The sequence below is a fragment of the Hyaena hyaena genome, unplaced genomic scaffold, assembly GCF_003009895.1.
Source record: "Hyaena hyaena isolate Hyena2069 unplaced genomic scaffold, ASM300989v1 scaffold_1108, whole genome shotgun sequence".
NCBI classification, from domain to species: Eukaryota; Metazoa; Chordata; class Mammalia; order Carnivora; family Hyaenidae; genus Hyaena; species Hyaena hyaena.
The window spans coordinates 180,230-197,676 of NW_024081742.1; the positions used below are offsets into that span (position 1 = coordinate 180,230).

Below are 17,447 nucleotides of genomic sequence, written 5' to 3' on the forward strand. Positions count from 1 at the left end.
ATACAAATCTACAAAAGTGATAAAATGGTATAGAGCTATTTATACACATTGTACCTATGTCTATATCCTAGTTGTGGTAATGTATCATAGTAACATAGATGAAAAAACTGGGATGAACTTGGTTTAGGCTACAAGAGACCTCTCTGTACTATTTTCACAACTTTCTGTGAATCTATAATTATTCCAAAATGGAAAGTTAAAAAAATACACACGTCTATACACAAGGAAATTCACAATATAAAATGAAACACAGCCAATTTTATTCCAATTCCCCCAAAATGTATACACAATGTTAATTGTTTCTAAAATGCATGTCATCCTTTGTATAATGATTTTATTATTTCATTTTTATAGATTTTTTCATCTTGTCTTTAAACACTTCTTCAGTAGAAGCCAGAGTCCTGAGTTGCCCAGTTAGGAGCCTAAAACATGCAAAGAGAAATTGACAGCGTTAGAAGAAAGTACTTTCCGAAAAAGCTAACTTAGAAAGTGATACTAACATTTCCTTTCAGTACTTCTGGCCAACCACTCTCTAAGATTTTAATAACCTCTGCAATTTCTAAATTGTGCCACTTACAACAAAAAACATCAAAATACCATCTGAAAGTTTTTGACCAATTATAAAGTATAATAATGACAGTATCACCAATTTTATAACAAAAGTCAATACAAATTGATCTTTAAGCATACAGAGAATAACATCATATATAAGTTATTTTTTTTAGGTTGAGTTCTTCTAGACTTGGCTGGAACGGTCATGAACAACAATTTCCCAATTCTTCCTTCTCATCTTTGAAAGAACTACTCAAAGGACACAAATCTTTGGTTAAAATTTCAATCACAATAAATGTCTTAATGTTCCATCTATTTTAGAAAGCAGTTGCGCTTCCTGCAAGTAATAACTTCCTACCCTCCAGTTACCATAATCATAATGGCTAATAAGCATTAAAGCTGGTTTGGGATTCCAAAATTACAAGGTTGTTAAAGTTTCATTAATACCTAATATGTATGATCTTTAGCAAAAGATGGGATATATATTTTCTTGACATAGTTAAATATGTGTATCAGATAAAATCAAGTTTTTAAAGATCAATACTAAACTACACATATAAAAAGTAATAATGTAATGATGACATTATGTTCTTGCTAAATTCAAGACAGAATACAAAATATGTGGTTCTTACCTCAGACCTACTATTCTGATTAAGTTTCTTTTCAATATTCATGGCCAACATCTGGCTTCTAAATGAAAGGCTTTTGGTCTTTTCAATCACTTGCTGATAGGGTGAGACTGCATTGTTACCCATAACCACATGACCCTAAAATGAGAGAGGGAAATTGATCCTGTAATATTACAACCAAGTTTCTCAATAAGTCATGAGCATGACATAGCTACACTACCTAACTGTTGCACACATTTTCATGCACTGTACAGAGATGATAATATAATTCTAGCAACAAAAAAATAGCTGGTTGCTGTTGCCTTAAGACAAAAGCAAAAATTCTAACAGAAAATAAAAGATCCTAATAAAAAATTCTCAAAAAGCATAATATAATCAGCAAACTTATATCAAGCTGTTGTATAATTAACATAATACTCACTAATTTAGAATCAATCTTAGCATCCAGTCTTGCATTTCTAATCAAATTTACGATCCACCTTTCAGCTTCTTCTGGAGTCATGTTGAGTTTGTCTGCCAACATGCTAATGAAGAAAGTAAAACAAAGTTAATGGAGTTTAATACCTTGGTTCCATGTCCATAGTCTTTGAACCACACTCTGAATAGAGACTTTCAGGTATTTATGGATCACCATCTCTTAAGTACTATGACTTAATAACTGCACTCTTCATGTTTGTGCTATTATCTAGTATTGTGCATGATGTGTATCATTTCACCAACCAGACTGTAAGACCCCTGAGGGGAAGGGATCGCATTTCACATTTATAGAAATCCTTCTGGTTTCTAGAATAGTACCTTACACTTAGCAGGTGCTCAATTAGTAATTCTAAAAGAGAGAAAAAGGTTTTATGATGTATACTGATTATACAAATTAAACCTATGACAAGGAACATCAGTGATAGGTATAATATAATGAAGTAACTAAAACTCAATGGCCAATAAATGGCCAATGAACTTCAGAGGAAAGAAAGCCACACATACACAAAAAATGGGGGTGGAGGAGGGAGGAAGACAGGACAGAGTGACAGAGAGAGAGAGGAGGGAGCTAGGGAGATGATCAGGGTTAAAAAAAAGACGATTAAAGGGCTTAATTTATCAGGACTAATAAAAGCACCCCTTGGTAGCAGGTAAGTAAACCACTCAGTTGATGGAATAGTATGCATATATGTATGAGTACAGAGTATACATGTATACATATATGCATGGTTAAACATGAACTGTTCTCTTTTCACCTGTCTTCACTGAAGACATTACACACTTGCCAGGCCCTCTGATGTTATCACTGGTTTGATGAAAAGAACTAGAGTACCAATAATACAATTTTCCTTAGAGTATTATCCACTAAAATTTCTGATCTGATGTCAAGACACTGGCAATCATACAATTTTGTAATTCCAGAGTTTCCAACATAAATAACCAAATTTATAAAAATACCTTTGTGAGAACAGGATTATCTATGCTATCCTTATTTTACACATTTACTGAAAAAGTTAAAAGAAGTTCATTCAAAATATAAAAATTAACGAGGCGCCTGGGTGGCTCAATGGGTTAAGCATCCAACATCAGTTCAGGTCATGATCTTGCCGTTTTGAGTTTGAGCCCTGTGTCTGTGGTGACACCTCAGAGCTTGGAGTCTGTTTCAGATTCTGTGTCTCCCTCTCTCTGCCCCTTCCCTGCTTGCTCTTTATCTCTATCTCTCTAAAAATTAACATTAAAAGATGTGTTCTAATGTAAAAGTTAAGTTAGGATATTACTAAAATAATAATTACAAAATAAACCTATGAATATATAACGATTTACAATTTATCCTTAAGGTGAGCCTGGGTAGCTCAGTCAAGTGTATGACGTTGGTTCTGGCTCAGGCCATAATCTCATGGTTTGGGAGTTTGAGCCTCATGTGGACCTAGCTCTGTGCTGACACTGCAGAGTCTGTTTGGGACTCACTCTGTCCCTCCCCAGCTCACTATGTCTCTCTCTCTCAAAATAAATAAACAAATCTAAAAAAAATTACCCTTAATATATGCGTGGAGTTAACAACATCTTGATGATGAATATGAGGAAACTCAACCATAAAACTCCCTGGATTTATGTCAAAATTTTGTTCTCTATGTTTTTGTGATAGATTCTGCTGTAAATACAATATTATCAGCAAGCAGAAAGAACAATTAATCCATGACTTCCAATAATAATATAATTAATATAATTAAAATAATATAATATAAATAATACAATTATTTCAATTTCATGGACTTTATTCTCTTTATCACTGTTGTCTAATAACCCTAATTGTATTTAATCTACTAAAAATAGGGAACTGCGTCAATTTAAACAAGCAGGCATGTTTTTGACTAGTAAAAATTCTTGCAACTGGTGTTTCCTGTGGTTTCCCATAAACTCCCGTGTTTCCTGCTGGTGCTTGACTGATTTTTAGAAATGTGTAAATTTCATGGTCTCTGCACTGCTATAGTAAGCAAATGTCTGCTACTCTTAAGCTCAAATCTAAATGTAAAGAACAGATTTTCCAAAACATACTCATTATTTTATCACCTCCTATAGCAATATGTCTTTTGTGAGCTTCTTGCAACCCCCCAAATATAACTCTTTAAAGTGAGGCAAAAGCATTTTATTCAGAAAAGTACAAAAGAAACTGTACTAAGTATATTAAAATTCCAATGTTTAAGATCACTATATCCTATTTTAAAGAGCAGAAAAGTTATTTCCAGTAAGCTATGAATTATGTAGAGGTGGCATTATAAAGAGGTTTTTAAATTATAACATATAACCTGTTTATGAGGCTGTTTAAGTAACTAAAATTATAATGAAACATGGTCTCGAAGCCTAGGTTATCTATTAGATTCCTCTTCTTGCGGCCATGTCTAACTACAAAGACCTATAATTTTCTCTTTAACCACTGCTTCTTATCTAACCATTCTACTCTCATCTTGAAACTCTTCCCCCCCCCACCCACCATACTAAACCTCTATTCATTACACCTGCCAGGTTTTTAACCACTTCAGGACTTTTGCATATACTGTGCCTTCTGCTTAAAAGGCTCATCCATCTTCTTCACTTAACTAGCTGTTACATGGGTCTCAGCTAAAAGAGTACCCTCATAAGCCTTCCAAGACACCTCTGTAAACTAGAATATATCTATTTGATTTCATAGTCCCTCTATTTGCTTTGGAGAAGTCATAAGAGCTATAACGTTTTTCTGTTGAGTATCAGTTTTCATGATATACTGTATATGCAACCAAAGAACATGTACCGAAGCTGCTTTGTTCACTGCTACCTACCTAGCAATTAGCCTAATGCCCTGTTTACAGGAAACAATTAGTAAAAATTTACTGTAACTCCTATACTAGTCACTTCCCTAGTTCAGGCTCTATTACAGTTTCCTAGTTTTTTAACTCATCTACCTCTGCAGTCTCCCCTTAATCTATTTTACATAATTGCCAACTAACCAGTTTATTCCCAAATTCCTTTCAAAACTTTAACAGTCCTTCTACCAAAACAATAAAATCCAAACTTCTAAATATCTCATTCGTGGTTCTCTACAATTTAGCTACAACCTAACTTTCCAAGTTCCCATTATTCTCTCCCAAGAACACTACAGCGGAGACAAGCCAAACCAATTATCTTCCTTCCTTGGCATTCTTTCAACAAAATATGAACTGTTAGATGCAACAACAAAATACAGTCTGTTCCCCACTTTTATAAAATTTAAGTCAGGGGTTGAGGAGTAGAGGACAATCCCTTCATCCCCAAAATATATAAACTATTTTAAATATAAAGATGAAAAAAGTAAGAAAGAGCTATGTGAGATGCACAAGAGTTTACTATTCTAGTCTGAAGATTTGGGGACTTCTTATTTAATAAAATATTTAAGGTCAGATTTTAACATAAAAGAGAGAAAAATCTACTCTGTATAATAACTCCAAGTAGAATTCTTAGAGTTCTACCTTCTTTTCTTTACATCCATATTCTATCTCATATTCCAACAAGGCTGGGGCAATATGGCAACATGCATCAGGACCCACAAATATTTGCAAGTGCTGACCCATAATCCTACTTTGGGGATTTACTGCTTTGAGTTGTGCTTGCTGACCCTTTACGTATTAAATCAAGTCAAAGAAAAACCTGAATAAGGTCCAAGAGGTATTAATAAATTATTGATAGCATTTCAGGTTATCTAGGCTACCAATCACTCTGAGAGTGAAATAAAGAAATGTGGCAACAGTCCAGTGTCTTTTAAGTAACGGGAAAATACACAGAGTAATATAAATTAAATGGCTGATAGAGAGAAATCCACAAAATTGACAATACTCCGACAGTCTACTGATTTTATGCAAAAATAGTAAAAGATTTAAAACTAAAACTATAAATCCTATTAAAGCTTAAAAAACAAAAAGTTGCCGTAAGCTATTCTATACTTGTTTACTTTGTGTTATTTAAATTAACTCAGTTTATCAATACACTATAAGACAAAATGTATCAAAACGTAGAATTTCTGAGAAAAGTAACTATTTGATCTAGATTTTAAACGCTAAAATAATTTCCAGATTATTCAGATTATATAGAAACTCAACCTCATCTATGGGCAGCTTAAAGACGACATCGAAACATTTTGTGTAAATATCCCTTATACGTATCTTTTTTTTTTTTTTTTAATATTTTTATTTATTTCTAGGAGAGAGAGAGAGAGACAGCGTGAGCAGGGGAGGGTCAGAGAGAGAGGGAGTCTCAGACTGAAACAGGCTCCAGGCTCTGAGCTGGCAGTCAGCACAGAGCCCGACGCGGGGCTCGAACCCACGAACCGTGAGATCATGACCTGAGCGAAAGTTGGACGCTTAACCGACTAAGCCACCTAGGCGCCCCCCCTTATACGTATCTTTAAGTTGACTAGCACCCCTTTCTCAAGTGATGCAACAACATATTGAATACGTTAAATGAGAAATACACATGGAACCACAAAAGATCCTAAATAGCCAAAGCAATCTTGAGCAAGAACAAAGATGGAGGCATAACACTTCCTGATTTCAAATTACTATTACAAAGCTATACATAAATGTTCAACTAATTTATAACAAAGGAGCTAAGAATATATAATGGGGAATTATATATTGTTTGATTATATATTCTTCAGCAAATGATGTTGGGGAAAACGGACAATTGCATGCAAAACACTGAAAACTGACCACTATCTTACATCATAACCAAAATTAACTCAAAATGTATTAAAGACTGAATAAAGACCTGAACCTAAGACCTGAAACTGTAAACTCCTCTGAGAACACACAGGTGGTAAGCTCTTTGACATCAGCCTTGGCAATGATTTTTTGATCTGATACCAAATGTAAAGACAACAGAAACAAAAATAAACAAGTGGGACTATATCAAACTAAAAAGTCTGCATACCAAAAGAACCAATCTACAAAATCCAAGGGCAAGTACCAAGTGGGAGAAATATTGCAAATGATACAGCTAGAGGTTTAATATCCAAAATATATAAGGAACTCTTATCACTGAATAGCAAAAAAAACCAGTAACAAACAAAACAAAAAACAACCAAATAATTTAACTAAAAAATGGGCAGATGGCTTGAACAGACATTTTCCCAAAGAAGATATACAGATGACCAACAGGTACAGGACATGCAAATCAAAACTACAATGAGATATCATCTCACACTTAGAATGGCTATAATCAAAAAGACAAGAAATAACAAGTATTGGCAAGGATGGGGAGAAAAGAGACTTGGACATTGTTGGTAGAAATATAAACCGGTACAGTCAGGATGGAAAATAGCATAAAGACCCCTCAAACAATTAAAAAATAGAACTACCATATGAGCCAGTAATTCCACTTCTGCGTTTTAACCAAAGGAAATAAAAACAAGACACATGTAGAAATTGTTTTTTTTTTTACACTTTAAAGAGAGAGAGAGATTGCAAGCCAGGCAGAGAAGGAGAGAAAGAATATTAGGCACACTCCATGCTCAGCATGGACGCCAACGTGGGGCTCAATCCCGTGGCCCTAGGGCCATGACCTGAACTGAAGTCAGGAGTCGGACACTCAACCAACTGAACTACCCAGGCACCCCTGGAATCTTAAACAAAACAAAACCAAAAACCAAACCCTAGATACAGAGAACAGACTAGTGGTTGCCAGAGGTGGTGGTGGGTGTCAGAACAGGTGAATCGGTTGAAGGGGTCAAAAGGCACAAACTTATAGTAATTAAGTAAGTCATGAGATGTAATGTAATGGACAGCATGGTGACTACAATTAATAATATTGTACTATATATTTTAAAGTTTCCAAGAGAGCAAACCATAAAAGTTCCTCATCACCCCAAAAACTTTTTGTAACTATGTGTGGTGATGGATGGTAACTTGACTTACTGTGGTGATCATTTCACATCAAATCCTTATGTTGTACATTATGTTGTCCATGATGTTGAAACTAATGTTATCTATATCAATAATAGCTAAATAAAAACACTAAAACAAAAGGCTAGCAATATCCTTTGAAAAATTAAAAACTCTTGTGATACTGCATCCATAAAATAAGAACTGAAAGTTGTGACAACATGGATACAGAAGATTTGGAAGCAGATGTTGAGAAAATCTCCCAGAACAGAACCCAAAGCAAAGGGATAGAAATTGGAGAAAAGATTAAAAAATTAGAAGTCTAGTCCAGGTGATCCAATACCCAAACAACAGTAGTTCCAGAAAGAATAAACAGTGAAATAATTCAAAAAAATTTCTCAGAACTGGAGCATGAGTTTCCAAATTAAAAGGGTCTAGTATGAATTATTAAAATAAACATATATCCTAATATATATCACTGTGAAATTTCAGAGCAATGTGAGCAAAGAAAAATAATCCTTCAAATTGTTAGAGAGGAAAACAAAACACCTATATATATAAAAGATCAGGGATTAAAAATAGCTTCTGACTTCTAGAGCAGAAAGCTAGAAAGCGATAGAACAATGTCTTCAAAATTCTGGAATAAATTGCTTTTCAACCTAGAAAGAATACCATGCCTAATATTATCATTAGTCAAATTTGAGAGTAAAATGGGCTTTTTTTTTTTTTTTTTAATTTTCAACATTTATTTATTTTTGAGAGACAGAGAGAGAGTGTGAACAGGAGAGGTGCAAAGCGAGAAGGAGACACAGAATCGGAAGCAAGCTCCAGGTTCCGAGCTGTCAGCATAGAGCCTGATGCGGGGATCGAACTCACGAACTGAGAGATCATGACCTGAGCCGAAGTCAGCTGCTTAACCAATTGAGCCACCCAAACGCCCCGGACATTTTTACATATGAAAATTTTATCTCTAAGCAGCCTTCTTTATAAAGCTATTGAAGGACATGCTTTACCAAAATATGATAGTAAACCAAGAAAAAAAGTAATACAATGAAACTGGAGCTCTATCACAGGAGACATATAGGGAATCCTCAGAACAAAGGACAAAGGGAGACAAATGTGGAAGAGGCATAGAGAGCAAGAAGTCCAGATCTTATTCCCATAGACATAACTGATAGAAAAATTAGTCTTGGGAAGAGATTCATAAACTGGGTAACAGTTTGAAGTGGAATTATTGATAAAGACACTAAGAAAAACAATTAAGCAAATGGGAGGAAAACGGCAGTATGAACTCCACAGAGTATAGTGAATACTAAAACACATTACAAACAAATCTACTTATTTGAAACAATTTGGTGCTTGTTCAGGAACCCAGAGGTAATTATAACAGATTAAAGAGTTCAGAAAAAGTCCCATATACAAATGAGAATTTAAAATGTGATATGGGTGGCACTTTAAATTAGGGGGAGAAAAGGTAATTTTTCAATAAATCATGTTGACTGGCCATTTAGGGGAAAATAGGGTAGTGTCTTCCTTATTCTCTATTCCCAAGTATAAATTCTAAGTGGAGTAACACAGAAAAAACAAAGCCATAAAAGTCCTAGAAGAAAACACAAATATCATATAAACCTATTGTGAGAAAGAATTTTTAAATAAAATACAAAATCCAGTATCATAAATTATTATAACTCTATTGGAAAATATTAACAATTTCTTCAGTGACTAAAAAAAGGGGGGGGAACATAGGATCCTAAGTCCTATTTCAAAGGACAAAGTGAAAATAGGTATTTCATACTCAGTTCTGTTTCATTAAACGTGTTCATGCCTCTAGTACAAAACCAGGTACTTTCCTTGTTTCTGGGCAGTAATTAAGACCAGTGGTCCTACCTACAAACATAAGATACATCATCAATTAGGGTTTCACACCAACTCGCAAGTCAATTTTCTTTCAGGCTTTTAATTCATTTTATGTATTTCAAATACTATTAACTTAAGCTATGGGGTCCTCTTCCCTGGTTTTCACTGAAAACTGTGGCCAACTATTTACTATATCCAAAGTACTCCAGTCTTTTACAAAGGCATGAAAACTAATTGAAGAATAAGTATTAAGAGTAAACTGTTTAACTGTAAAACTGGAAGAAAATAGGAGAAAGAAAACAGGAGAAAACTGAGAAATGCCTAATGTTGTGTGACAACTAACAATTCTCACCTAATTTTCCAATATCTCCTTAGTCAAAAATAATAATACAGGCATACAACTGAGTTTCATTTTACTGAGCTTTACAGATACCATATTTTTTGTATGTTTGTTTAACAAACCGAAGGTCTGTGGCAATCCTGCAAAGAGCAAGTCTACTGGTTACATTTTTCCAATAGTATCTACCCTCTTCATGTCTTTGTGTCACATTTTGGTGCTTCTCACAGTATTTCAAACTTTTTATTTATTGTTATATTTGATGTTACTACTGTTAATGGTTTTGAAGCACCATGAAACTCATGTAAGACAGCAAACTTAATCCATAAATGTGATTAAATGAGCAATTCTGACTGCTCTCCTGATGACTGCTCCCCATTTCTCACTCCTTAGGCCTTCCTATTCCAAGACACAACAATACAGAAATTAGGCCAATTAATAACCCTACAATGCCCTCTAAGTGTTCAAGTGAAAGGAGGAGTTGCATGTCTCTTAGTTTAAATCAAAAGCTAGAGATGATTAAGTTTAGTGCGGAAGACATGTCAAAAGCTGACATAGCCTGAAAGCTAGGCCTCTTATACCAGTTAGCCAAGCTGTGAATGCAAAGGAAAAGTTCTTGCAGGAAATCTAAAGTGCTACTCCAGTTAATACATAAATGATAAGAAGCCAAAAGCCTTACTGCTGATAGAAAGTTTTGGTGGTCTGGAAAAAAAGATCAAAACAGGCACAACATTCCCTGTTAGTTCTATGAAGGCTGAGAGAAATAAGAAAAGCCACAGGAGAAAAGTTTGAAGGTACTGGAGGTTGGTCATGAAGTTTAAGAAAGGAAGCTATCTCCGGAACATCAAAGTACCCAAGGTGAAGCAGCAAGTGCTAATGTAGAAGCTGCAGCAAGTTTTCCAAAAGATCTAGCTGAGATAATTAATGAAGGTGGCTATGCCACCAAACAACAGATATTCAATGTAGACCAAACAGCCTTATATTGGAAAAAGACGCCACCTAGGACTTACACAGCTAGAGAGGAGGAGTCAGTGCCTGGATTCAAAGCCTCAAAGGACAGACTGACCCTCATGTTAGAGACTAATGCAGCTGGTGACTTTAAGCTGAAACCAATGGTTCATTTACCATCCCCCAAATGTTAGGACCCTTAAGAATTATACTAGATCTTCTCTGCCTCTGCTCTATAAATGGAACAACAAAGCCTGGATGATAGCACATCTGTTTACAAAATAGTTTACTGAATATTTTAAACACACTGTTAAGATCTACAACTCAGGGGAAAAAAAAAAGATTCCTTTCAAAATATTACTGGCTCACTGACAATGCACCTCATCACCCAAAGCTCTGATGGATGTGTAATGAGATTCATGTTTTTGTGCCTGCTAACACGTCATCTGTTCTGAAGTCCACAGATCAAGGAATAATTTCAAGTGTTTTTAAGAAATTCCTAGGGCTATAACTGCCATACACAGTGATTCTCCTGATGAATCTGGACAAAGTAAAGTGAAAACCTCCTATGAAGGATTCACCATTGAGACACCATTAAGAGGGGCGCCTGAGTGGGCTCAGTCAGCTGAGCATCTGACTTCAGCTCAGGCCATGACTTCGGTTTGTGAGTTCCAGCCCCACGTTGGGCTTTGTGCTGACAGCTCAGAGCCTGGAGCCTGCCTAGGATTTTCTGTCTCCCTCTCTCTCTCTCTGACCCTTCCCAGCCTGTGCTCTCTGTCTCTCAAAAATTAACAAACATTAAAAAAAATTAAAAAGATGTCATTAAGAGTATTTGTGATTCATGGGAAGAGGTCAAAATATCAACATTAACAGGAGTTTGGAAGAAGTAAATTCCAAGCCTCATAGATGATTTTAAAAAATTCAAGACTTAAGTGGAGGAAGTAACTGCAAATGTGGTGGAAACAGCAAGAGAGCTAGAATGAGAAGTGGAGCCTGAGGATGTGACTGAATTGCTGTAATCTCCTGATAAAACGTGAACAGATAAGGAGTTGCTCCTTATGGATGAGCAGAGAAAGTGGTTTCCTGAGATGGAATCTACTGTTGGTGAAGATTATTGAAAATGACAACAAAGGATTTAGAATATTACATAAACTTAGTTGATAAAGCAGGGGCAGGATGTGAGAGAAAAGACTCGTCATTTGGAAAGATGTTCTATTGTGGGTAAAATGCTATCGAACAGCACCACATGCTACAGAGAAACTGTTTGTGAAACAAGAGTCAATATTGTACGGGAAACTTCATGGTCTTATTTTAAGAAACTGCAGTAGCTACCCCAATCTTTAGCAACCACCACCCTGGTTGGGTGCAATTAAAATCGAGGCAAGATCCTCCACCAGCAAAAAAGATTATGATTCATTAAAAGCTAAGATGATGGTTAGCATAGTTTAGTAATATTTTTAAAAAATGTTTATTATTCATTCTGAGAGACAGTGCACATGTCAGCCAAGAAAGGGGCAGGGAGGGAGGGGGAGAGGGAGAGGGAGACAGACAGACAGACAGAGAGAATCTCAAGCTGTCTGCATGGAGCCTGACGTGGGGCTTGATCCCATTAACTGTTAGATCATGGCTCAAGCCGAAATCAAGAGTCAGACGCTCAACCAAATGAACCACCCAGGTGCCCCATTAGTATTTTTAAATTAAGGTATGTACATTCTTTAGACATACAGCTATATTGCACACTTAATAAATGACAGACTATATGTACTGGAAAACAAAAAATTCATTCAACTAGCTTTTACCCCAAGCAAACTCCACATGCAGCCCTGAGCCCAACACAGGGATGGATCTCATGACTATGAGATCATGACCTAATTCGATATCAAGAGTCAGATGCTTAACCAACTAAGCCACCCAGGTGCCTCCATTTGAACAACTTTATTGTGATACTCACTTTATTACAGAAGCCTGGAACCAAACCCCAGTATCTCCAAGGTATGTCATATACTACTTAACAGTTAACACAGAAATCCAAAAAGGCTTTTGAAGTATTTTATCTCCATCTGGAAATACACCTTTCTATATTTTTCTTTAATATCAGGAAGTAAAATTATGAATATTACCTGCTACACATCAATAAGAGCTTTAAGAAAAATATTAGGACCTAAAATGTTACTTAAAAAGCAAAGTAGAATGGCTGCACCACTTAAAGAAGTGCAAGAATAGTTGGCAAATATCTTCTTTTGTGAAAAGCCAATCTAACTCTTTACAGGACAATTACATTAATGTATGCTCCAACATGTTTATCACACACATTCAAAATATTACTTACATACTTTATTTTTATCTACAATTGAAAACTGATCCAAGAATTATTCTAGAACGGCTTTGAAATTTCAGACACACACCATATCTCATAAACTATTCAGCTACACTAGAGTAAATCTGACCACAGTATTCTTTTAAGACAGATGTTGCATACTTTATGGTAAACAGATTGGTAACTTATCCTCCAAATCTATAAACTGATAAAAACATTCTTAATACGCATTTTTATAAAGATAGGACTATCACATGTGCTTAATCAAGAAACCTATCAACTGAGAATGTTTCCAAATCACAAATGAAAAGAGTTGTTTAATACAACCATTGGTTTTATAATAGGTACTATTCTCTTGAACATTTAAAATGTGTCCACTGTTGGACAAAAAGGAGGCCAGAGACAATCCTTTCCTTTGTACCCCACAAAAAGATAGAATATTAAATAATTTTAGATTAATTAGATACAGAGAGATAGGTCAGCACAAACTTGTGAATGGAATAATTTGTCATAATTAGTACACCGTGGAAAAAAAAAAGTCTACTTTGCAGCTTAAAAATATTCCATTTAGAGAGTTAACAGGGTTCACTGAAGTTACAATCTAAATTACTTTGGGATTTTCCAACACACAATTTATAAATTATGTCCATGTCATTCTCATTACTCTGTATTTTTCTTCAAAACACCTATAATAACTTGTAATTTTTTTTATTTAATATGCTTCTTCCTCTGGATTTAAAGCCCTGAGGGTGTGCTTACTACCTTCTAACCAGGGCTTGGCCACAGAAGGCACTCATTCACATCTGCAATATTTTCTTCTTTGAAGACCTCTACTAGTTATACTGCTATTAAAAATTACATCCTAATCATGACACCTAGTATATTTATCCTCTCTGGAAAGCTGAACATTACCTTTTAAAAAAGTTTTTGCATATTCTAGAAGTAACAAAATTATAGAAGTGGTTAATAGATGAGAATGTATCAACATCAATATGCTGGTTTATTGGGAGATACTATCATCAGAAATGTGAACTGTGTAAATGGGAAACTATGAAGAACAAAGGGGATTTCATTATTATTTCCTACAATTGCATGTGATCTGTAATTATCACAAAATAAAAAACATAATTATAAAAAGGGTTCTACATCAGAATACTTAGAGCAGCTTTTAAAAAACATGGTCCTTTAGTTTTATTTCTTTTTAAAAGCTTCCTCCTTGATTCTAATGTGCTGTCAGCACTACAAATCACCAATGTTTCCACCCAGGGCTATCTGCACCTGGGAAGCTTTAAACCCAGATTCCCAAGCCTTGATCCCAGAGATTCGGATTCAGGTCTGCAGTGAGGCCAGAAAATCTATACTTTTTAAAGTTTAAGTTAATGTGGTTTTAAGTTCTCCAGATGATTTTGATGTATTATCTGGGTTAAAAACCTGTATTACAGGAGCATCTGGGTGACTCAGTCAGTTAAGCATCTGACTTTGGCTCAGGGCATGATCTCCTGGTTCCTGAGTTTGAGCCCCACATCAGGTGAGCTTGAGCCCAGCTTTAGGCTCCGCACTCTCTCCCCCCACCCCTCTGTCTCTCTCTTTGCCCCTCGCTCACTCACATGCTTGCTCTGTCTCTCTCTCTCTTAAAAAAACAGGAACACCTGGATTACAGAACAATCAGTTTTTTCTACATACTATTTAAAGGTAAACATTAAGCTCTGTTGGTAATTACCATGGATTTCAAATCCTCAGAGTCTACACTATGATATTTTCTGTATTTATAAAAGCCCAACTTAAATGATTAACATTATTTTAAATCATATTCCTAATTCATTAAAGCAGCTTTAAAAAATGAAAAACCTAACCCCTAGACTAAGTCCTATTGGACACACTCTCCACCCTGCCAATGAACCTTAGAAATCTCACTGTTGCTCCAAGTATTTCTTTCTCACCTGTAGCTACATTTTCTGCTCTGCCTCTATCTTCTTAATTTCTTATATACTAAAAATACTAAGTCACTGATTTTTCACTCTATTACTTTAAAAATCTGTAAATTTGTGCCTAAAAACTTGGCAACTTGATGCAGTGGTTCTCAATCCTGGAAGCAATGTGGTGAATAACCACGCTGAAGGTACAGTGTAGTAGCTCTGTTACACATCATAGCAGAACATACCCAGAAAATCTGATCCAAAAATATGGAAGTGGCTTCAGGGAATCTGTATTTGTAAAATAAAATAAAACTCTATAGTGACTCTGAGACACAAAGTTAAACAGTGACTTATGGTTTCCATCTTTACCTTTTAGTGAAAAGACTAATGACAAATTAGTCTAAATCTGATTATTTCTAAAAGTATCAACTGTGCACAATGAAAAACAATTTATAGTGAGATATAATAAAATGAATGTCAGAGACCTATTAGTTCAGGCTCTGTCATTAAATAAGAACTATGGAGCTTAACGTCTCTGAGCCTTAAGTTTCCTAGGTATAAGGAAGGAGCTTCAAAACCATGAGAAAACAAAGGAGTTGTACTGGATTTTTGGGGAGGTAGGGGGGCGATTGTGTTTCCAGAAGTCTTTGGGTCCCACAGAAGTACTTTGCGAATCAGGAAGAAAACTGAATAGAGGTACAGCTAAGCAGCATGAAGGGACTTTGACTCATATATACACACAAATATATACATAATGCCACACTTGAAAACAAGCTCTAAAACACACACCTTGGTTCTAGAACTTGAAACCTGAACTACATGTAAAGCCCAAATGGGGGTGCCTGAGTGGCTAAATGATTTTGGCTCAGGTCATGATCTCAGGGTTGTGAATCAAGCCCCACATCAGCTCCGTGCTGGGTGTGGAGCCTGCCTGAGATTATCTCTCTCCCTTGCCCCTTCTCTGCTCTCTTAAAAAAAGTTAAAAAAGCCATAAATGACTATTAGCTACAATACTGAACAATATAGATACAAAACATTTCCATCCCTGCAGAAAAAAGTCCTACTGTTGATGATTCAGTAACTGCATTGCTGGATCAGAAGCTCCCCAAGATTTCTTCCCAACTCCAAAATTCCTTAATATTTGAAGAAAATGCATTAATATAAGTATTCAAAATCACCTGAGTTATAAAACATTCCCACATAGCCAAAGGCATTTAAACAACCGAAATACAAAAGAAATACTATCATTATAAAAAAGATTTCGAGACTTTAGAAAGCCACTAGAACTTTAGTCTGAAATGCTTCAGACTTTGTCTAAAACTACAAAAATCTACAGTAATCAAAGAACTACAGAAATCAAAGAAAATCATCAAAACACTGATACCAAATTTAAAAAATTATTAGGTAATGATAAATTCACTTTATGTGCTTATATATGATGCATTTCCACTGTATTATCTCCTCTGAGAGGCACTTTTCTCTTGAGTACACAGGACAAAGACTTTATTTTGCTGTTAAGCATGGTAAACCAAATCTCAAAAAGCAAAATAATGAATACAAGGTCCCCAAGTTAATAAAAGGAACAAACTAGAGCTGAAACAAACGTTCTTACTCATGGTACCTAAGTGAAAAAGCATTATCATGGACAAAAACATAAATTCACTAATGCAAAGAAATCAAGTCATTTAACAAGTATTTACTGAGCATCTACACTGTACAGGGTCACCATACTAGGTACTAAAAATATAAAAAGGAGAATTTGCTCTCAAAAGGCTCATAAAAAGGATAAATACAGTCCCAGGGTACAGAGAGAGGGAAACACAGAATCTGAAACAGACTCTAGGCTCTGAGCTGGCTGTCAGCACAGAGCCTGACACAGAGCTCGAACACAAAATCATGACCTGAGCCGAAGTTGGACGCTTAACCAACTGAGCCACCCAGGCGCCCCCCGAGTGACCATATCCTAACAAGAAGTGGGGAAAGTCCATAAGGAAAACCAAAATATTAGCATCCTTCTTTCATAAGACTGAATTATGAATCTTTAAAAAAAAAAAGGACAGTGTAAAAATTCAATTACCTATTGTCTACCAGCATCTCACATATTATTCATCTATTTCACAACCAATGACATATTAGGAATTTGCATGTATTCTTTAAGAGAATCAGATATTTAAATTATATGTCTGCTAGCTATAGTAAAGTACTAATATTACTGGTCAAGGCTTTAATTCACATAGGAAAAGCACCATGATTATACCATACTTCTAACTCTGAAAAACCACTTCAATAACCACCCAGTAAAATTAGGCAAACAAGAACGGATGCCTCAGCAAAAACAAATGGCACTAAAGAAAAACTTTGGTCTACACACAATTCCAAAGAGGCAAACATTAAAGTAATTCTTTAAACATTTATGGAGCATATTTACTGTTTGACTTCATCTGTGGCCAAAGGGCACTAGTTATTTTTCAAATTCTAATATGTACAATTAGTTTCTAATAGGTTATATAAGTTTCACAATTTCCC

General features: G+C 35.4%; 1 protein-coding gene across 1 annotated transcript in view; it reads right to left on the reverse strand.

Annotated features, from left to right (window-relative positions):
- Positions 1-238: 238 nt before the first annotated feature.
- EIF3E (eukaryotic translation initiation factor 3 subunit E) overlaps positions 239-17,447 on the reverse strand; it is a 47,046-nt gene continuing 29,837 nt past the window's right edge. The window contains exons 11-13 of the mRNA XM_039222350.1: positions 1,603-1,705; positions 1,185-1,319; positions 239-422 (exon numbers count right to left, since the gene is read on the reverse strand). Of these exons, the coding sequence (XP_039078281.1) occupies positions 384-422; positions 1,185-1,319; positions 1,603-1,705 (277 nt within the window). The 3' untranslated portion in view covers positions 239-383. The remainder of the gene's footprint in view (positions 423-1,184; positions 1,320-1,602; positions 1,706-17,447) is intronic.